The following is a 7,246-nucleotide window of genomic DNA, read 5'->3' as shown; positions in this document are numbered from 1 at the left end:
AAATAAAATAAAATTATACATTAAAATATTTATTCCTTTTCTTTTATCTGCCTCTTGGGGTAGGGCACAGAGCATAAAAAGAGTTATGTAATACAGTTTTTACACTTCATAACATCAAAGCAGCTGAATGCAGCTAAAAGCAAACAGCAGCAAGTGGGTTCTTTGAGGCCTCAAATTAGTGCAGAAGAAGCTCTGTGACTGAAGTGCTAAACATATGCAAAAGAAATATAATTACTTACTTCGTATGCTTTTAAATTAGAAAAGCCACAGTACTACCTTTTGGTATTTCCAATTCAACGCCACTGTTAGTCTTTAACATCCCTAACACTATTTTTGCTTCCTGTCTAGGTCATTAATTGTTATCCTGGATTTCCTAGGCTTTTGGTGAAAGTTGCAGCAGTTTCAGATCTGTGGATGGTCAACAACGGTTTTTTGCCCTTCTCATGAGCCATGGCCTACCAGCTCTATAGAAATACCACGCTGGGGAATAGTCTTCAGGAGAGCCTAGATGAGCTCATACAGGTAGACTGTAGACTTTTATGCCCTTGTAAGCCTTACGCCAGGGTTATGTTCTGCCCCCCTGGACACATAAGTGGAATGAGCATAAGTGGGGAGCACCCTGCTGCACCTCCAGCTCACAAGGAGACTTTCCTCGGAGCCCAAAGGGAGCATCCTCTTCAGGATCCTGGAATGCTCATGAGCCAGAGGTGTAAGAGAGCTTTGTTGAGGCTCTTCAGGTCTCTCCCACACTTCCAGGTTTCTGGCACTGTACATGACTTGAACGCACGCAAATGGTGGGATGCTTGTACAAGCCACAACAGATATTCAAAATATGATTGAATAAAATGTAACATAGTGTTTATTTGCTCTTTACCTCCTCCCTCCCAAACCTTGCATCATGTGTGGATTTATAAGTAAAGATGAAACACATCAGGGTAACGGTAAGAGGAAATCCACAAAAGAAGATGGTCCTTCTAACTTTTCAGTGCAAACCTAACATTTAAAGTTTAAACTTTTTAAACTGAAAGCATAAGGCTTGCAATCTAGCAAACTCCGTGCCAGAAATAAAATGCTTATTTGCTAGTCTGGAAAAACTGAAGATGGGCAGAATACCCATGCTAAGACACACACAGACCTGACTGAAATATGTTAAGAGGGTAGCTAATTTTTGTATTGGTGTTCAGGTAAATATGGAAAATCTTTGGGACTGTACTGGTTAGAATTTAACAAGGGAATTTTCTATCTGTTGTTAGAATTGTGAAAGCATAATTTTTTGATAACTTTTGCTTAGGCCTTTTTAATTGGATTGGTGTAACTGAGAACAGCCACAAATTTAATTTAATTGTCAGTCTGCTCTGTTATTAGGATTGTGTTGTTTAAATAGTGGTTTAACGTTTTTGTTTAAAGTGTTTTATGATTTTATTGTTGCTATGTTGTCCTACCCTAGGATCATTGATTTGGTGGAGGGCAGGCTAGAAATTGAAATAATAAATTAATAAAGGAATTTTATAGTAGTGATTACAATGTTTCTATGTAATCAGAACTGTTATAACTTAAGATTTTGGAGAGATGAGCTTGTATTCAATATTGAATGTAATTTATCCTCAAAGCTGAATATTTTTATTTTTCCTCTCCATTTTAGTCTCAGCAGATCACCCCCCAGCTTGCCCTTCAAGTGCTACTTCAATTTGACAAAGCTATCAATTCTGCATTGGCACAACGGGTCAGAAACAGAGTCAATTTCAGGGTAAGGAAGCTAAATGCTAAGGAAGAGTAGCTAATGGCTTCTACCATTTACAGTAACTTTTGCTGACTTAAAATGGGTGCAGACTTCTTTTGACTCCAACTTGCAATGTCTTCCTCTGAAGCCAGTTGGTGTGGAAAATCTTCCAAGTTTTTTTTTAAATTAATGTTAGGAATCAGCAAAAATGTGGACTCACATTTATACTTTGATGTTCCAATGCAGTGCAAAACTGGAGGAGGCACCTTGGTTATTTTTTCTATATGTTGACATTATTTTTTCCTGATTTTTTTAAAAATGTGGTTTAGTGTTTCATGTGAGCCGTCTTGGAAGGATTTATAAATGGTGAAATATATGATATGAAAAGAAACCAGCATATGGACTTCGTGTCCTGAAAGGTGGATATAAATCATTATAACAAATTAGTTATAAAATGTTGGTGGCAGGACATGCAGCAGTAATGCAAAATTTCAAATAACTGGGTTAGCTTTGCTATATGCCCAAGGGCTGAACTGTGCATTTAAGGGGGGGGGGGGATCTAATTGTACTTCTCAGTCCGGCATTTGGCTGTTCTAAGTCTCTCCTTTATTCTGTGTGGGTGTTTTGGTGTTTTTTTTCTTCTTTAAGCCTACCACAAGGTGGCACAAGAAGCACACCCTTCAGAATTACTCTGAGGCACATGGGTGGCACAAAATATGAGTGAAACAAGTTTTTCTTGCAGTTACTTAGATGTTCTTTTTTCTCTCTCTTCCTTCCCCTGTTCGCACCTGAAGGGCTCCCTGAACACATACAGATTTTGTGACAACGTTTGGACATTTGTACTGAATGATGTTGAATTCAGAGAGGTCACTGAGCTTGTGAAAGTGGATAAAGTGAAAATAGTAGCCTGTGATGGAAAAAGTAAGTTCTGGAATGTGATGTGTTTGAAGATGCTGAGATCAAGTGGCAGAGTAGCAATAGATTATTTTTTTTTATAGTGCACAGGAATTACAGCTGTCGGCAAACCCATGAGTCTTTGATGAGAAAATTTTGCACAAAGCATATGAAAGGCTTCTTCTCCCTCCCCTTAAAGTATCCTAAAATACATTTGACCCATTGTTTGGTGGTGGTGTCACCCCAGTCATGAAACTTCCTTTCCTTGGTAGCACAGTACACGATGAAAATTTACTGACTCTCCCAACCATTCAGAGACTATGTTTGGTTTAATTTCAGTTATTTCAGCCTCTAAACTTCTTATTTCACGCATGTTGCTTTTGTTTTACTGATGGTTTTTGATTGTATTTTGACTCTCTTTGATAGTTTTATTTTGATGTAAGCTTCTTTTGGGGTCATTTTTGAGTAGAAGTGTTACATTGGAATGCAAGATAAAATAAGACCTGGCTATTCTGGTTCTTGAATTGAGCTTTTCAAATGAGAGAGTTCCTCTGTCACCTGCCCGGTAAGTCTCAATTAAAATGGGATTTTCTACCAGGGCAGGATTTTATGAAGAAAGGATGTGTTTGGGTTTTAACCTGATAAAAAGTGGCAAATGCATCTTTGTTGCTATTATGTTTCTATTCCACTAGTTTTTATTACGTACAAGTTATGTACCGCTTGACTGTAGAAAACCTCAAAGCAGTGTACAAGCTATAATTTCTCAGCCAAGATTGGCTTACAATTAAACGCCATCACAAGGGGTATTAAACATTAGAGATGTGTGTGTAGCTTTTTCTTTTGGCCTCTGGCAGCTGGTGTAATAGTCCATCCAGCTCTAGATTCTTCCCTCCAGAAGAAGGTGGCAAAAGTATCTGCAGGTGGGGCAGGGGGTTGGCTGATGGTCAAAGTGCCAGGCCACAGACAACATCTCAGCATTTCATTAGGGAAATGCAGTTTAGCCACAATGGGTATTGGTTGTGTAATTGCTGTGTGTGTCTAACACTGTTTGGAAGCAGAATTTTAAGTGTTTACACTGCACTGCTGCAAATAAAGGATGTGTTGCCTGCCTATGAAGGCCTGAAAGCCAACTGGCTTGGGGCAATGGATTTCTAGTGTCTCTATGGGGAAAGGCCATAGCTTAGCAGTAGAACATCTGCTTTGAATGCAAAAGATCCTAAGCACACAGCATCCTAATCCACAGCACCTCCAGTTAGGCCTGGGGATATCCCATATGAAACTTTAGAACTATTTTGCTGCTATACAGTGTAGACCAGGAACCTGTGGCCCTCCTCGTGGCTATGCTGTTTGGGGCTCATGGAAGGTGGAGTCCAACAACCATAGGCTCCCCATTCCTTCTATAGACAATGCTCAGCTTGGTGGACCAATGGTCTGAATTGGTATAAGGTAGCTTTCTAGATAAATCTAGACAGCCTCTTAAAAAGTAGAGACATCACCTTGCCAACAAAGGTCCGTATAGTAAAAGCTATGGTTTTCCCAGTAGTGATGTATGGAAGTGAAAGCTGGACCATAAAGAAGGCTGATCGCAGAAGAATTGATGCTTTTGAATTATGGTGCTGGAGGAGACTCTTGAGAGTCCCATGGACTGCAAGAAGATCAAACGTATCCATTCTTCAGGAAATCAGCCCTGAGTGCTCACTGGAAGGACAGATCCTGAAGCTGAGGCTCCAATACTTTGGCCACCTCATGAGAAGAGAAAACTCCCTGGAAAAGACCCTGGTGTTGGGAAAGATGGAGGGCATAAGGAGAAGGGGACGACAGAGGACGAGATGGTGGGACGGTGTTCTCGAAGCTACTAACATGAGTTTGACTAAACTGCGGGAGGCAGTGGAAGACAGGAGTGCCTGGCGTGCTCTGGTCCAGGGGGTCATGAAGAGGCGGACACGACTAAACAACAACAACAACAACAAAGCTTTCTGTTTAAATCAAGAGTTAGAATCTCTTTATTTCTTAGAGGGCGGACCCTAGAGTAGAATAGGGGTGGACGACATGGTTCCTGCTAAGTGTTGTTGGACTCCGACCCTCACCAGCCCCAGCCAACATGGCCATAGTCCGGGATTATGGGACCCATAGTCCAAAATATCTGGAGGGCAACACATTGCCTGTGCCTGGACTGGGGCATATGCTTTGTATGCAGAAGGTCCCAGGTTCAGTCCCAGCATCTCCAGATGTGGGAGACAGAAAACCCGTCTGCCATGTTCTTTTTAAAGCAGGAGTGGGAAACCTCAGGTCCTATATAGCCCTTGGGACTCTCCCTAAGCCACACCTCTCATCAGCTATTCTCCAAGCTCTTCTGGGCTACTTTTACCTGCCTGAAATATGTCCCTGAAGTGTGACAATGCCTCTTACTTGCCTGGATGGAGAAATGGGTGTATGGGTGCAAAAATATCTCCACTTCTGCATGGATGGAATGTGACATATTGTACAGAGGAGAAGCTTCCATGCATTGTTCCACCTACATGTGTTTCTGGCCCCACCCACTACTGGTATGTGCTGCCCACCCCACCCCAGAAAGCTTCCCTTCCCCTGTGTTGAAGACAGTGAAGCAGGAGCTGACTAAAAAGTTGGCACCCTTGTATCTTAACAGAATTGCCTCTTGAAGGATTTTCTTACTTACAGACTTAGGTGCCTTCTTTTTTATTAAAAATAAATCAGTCTTCCTTCGGCACATAAATGCAATTTTTGTAACTTGCTGGTGCAGTGTTAGGTACTGAAGAGTTTCAGAAGGGTGCAGTCAACAGCCCTAGAGATAATGAGAGTGAGCCAGTGTTACTGATTGCAGTGTTTCCTCTCTAGCTGCCTTCTGTTCAAAACTGGCTCAATCCATATGAAAAACCTGGTCTATGAAGTTTGTATACAGCTCCCCATACAACTTACACCAGAACTTCAGCAGGAAGGGTTTCTAGGTCAGTGGTAAAGTGTATGCTTTGCATAAGGAATGTCCCAGGTTCAGTTCTTGGCATCTCAGCCAGACTCCCTGAAATTTTTTGCAACTGGCAAGACACCTGGAGAGGTGCCAAGCACATGAAACAATTCTTAGATATATGGATCAATGACCTAACTCTTAGGGTAAGGTTTAGAATAAACTCAATGAAAAGAATTGAGTAATGTAAAAATTAGGCACAAATCTCTTAGTTTCATTCAGGATTCACGGAAGCCTTGTGGAGCTAACAAAAGTTGGAGAGCTGCTCATAAAATTTGTGAGATCTCATTTTGGTCTTGGAGTTGTCTTTAACAGCAGTGTCCTGTTTTAAATTGCCTTCTTCTCACTTCCAGATACTGGTTCCAATGCTGCAGAGTGAAGAGGAAGATGGGTCCCTGTGCCAGCAATGTCTTTAAGAGGCTGCAATTCTGAGAGAGGAGGGTGGCCAGAGAGTGTGTGGATGACTATTTTAATGATGCAGATATGAGTAATCCATGCTGGAATGCCTTGTGGAACTGTCTTGGCAGAAGCTCTGTAGAGCATCTTTTGAGTTCACCTAAGACATGAAGGCAAAGAATATTGCTTTTTAAAAAAGAGAGAGAGAAACAAATAACTAAGGATTAAATGTTGCTTTTTGGTTCATCAAGATAACTTCTCCAATAAACATTTTATTTAAAACTTTTAGATGAGTGGTAAGTAGGCCTGTGTCCTTTTCTTCTGTGAATAAGAATCCCTGGATGGGTTAAAGGAATCTTCTGTTTTGTGTATATACAATCAACAATGTACATAATGTCTAAGGATGCCCCAAATTGTAATTAGCTGGGAATCTACACAAATTGAGAACCCCGAAAAAGAGATTAAAAAGTCGGGGGTCGTCTTATACGCTGGGTTGGGCGACACAGAGCAGAGCCCCCCCACTGCTGCGGCGGCGGCTCCAAAGCAGCAGCAGCTGGCGGCGGGCTCTGCTCCGCGCTGGGTGGCTTTCTCCCAGCGTGGAGCTGCCCAGCGTATTAGGCGACTGGGCTTATAAGACGAACCCCCAAATTGCAGCTGCCAATTTGGGGGGTCATCTAATATGCCCAGTCGCCTAATACGCCGGAATCTACGGTATTCTAGTTCTGTATTTTACCAGAACATATGGTGCAAACAGTTAGGCTTTGCTAGTATAAAAGGGTAACCACCCCCTCCCCTCACAGAAGGAAAGTGTGAAAAGGCAGGACTAATATAAGGAAGTAGGGAATAATAATGCCCGTTGTTTTCAAGCCTTGGAAACCCTGGGAACTATGTACAGTATATGGAAGGCACCCTAGAATTTACCAGTATTTACAACCCTTTAGAAAGAGCCAATTGTGATGTACTTTAAACCTATGAACAAGCATAAAGTAAGACAGTGCAAAAAGCATGCATAAGCTAAAAACAAATTTGTAGCAAATCTACTCAGACAGTAACAGCAGACAATTGTACTGGCAAATGACATTCCTCAAATGTCAAGGAGCTCCGTGCATCCGCTTTGCATGCATAGGGACCCGGGTTCAGTCTTCAATGGCATCTCCAGTTAACACCAGGATGGGGAACCTGTGGTCCTTTAGATGTTGCTGGACCACTACAATAATCTCTGACACTATTGGCCATGCTGGCTGGAGCTGATG

The 7,246-nt window shown here is 41.8% G+C and overlaps 1 protein-coding gene across 1 annotated transcript; it reads left to right on the top strand.

The window, feature by feature from the left end:
* The first annotated feature begins 380 nt into the window (after positions 1 to 380).
* On the top strand, positions 381 to 6,281 carry GTF2A2 (general transcription factor IIA subunit 2). Its single transcript, XM_083412854.1, has 4 exons — positions 381 to 522; positions 1,643 to 1,747; positions 2,515 to 2,641; positions 5,951 to 6,281. Exons 1-4 carry the CDS (start codon positions 451 to 453, stop codon positions 5,974 to 5,976), a joined length of 330 nt encoding a protein of 109 aa, XP_083268980.1. The 5' UTR covers positions 381 to 450; the 3' UTR covers positions 5,977 to 6,281.
* The last annotated feature ends 965 nt before the right edge of the window (positions 6,282 to 7,246 follow it).

This window comes from Podarcis tiliguerta, assembly GCF_965153285.1.
Source record: "Podarcis tiliguerta genome assembly, chromosome: 14".
Lineage (NCBI taxonomy): Eukaryota > Metazoa > Chordata > Lepidosauria > Squamata > Lacertidae > Podarcis > Podarcis tiliguerta.
This window is presented reverse-complemented; position numbering and strand designations above follow the sequence as displayed.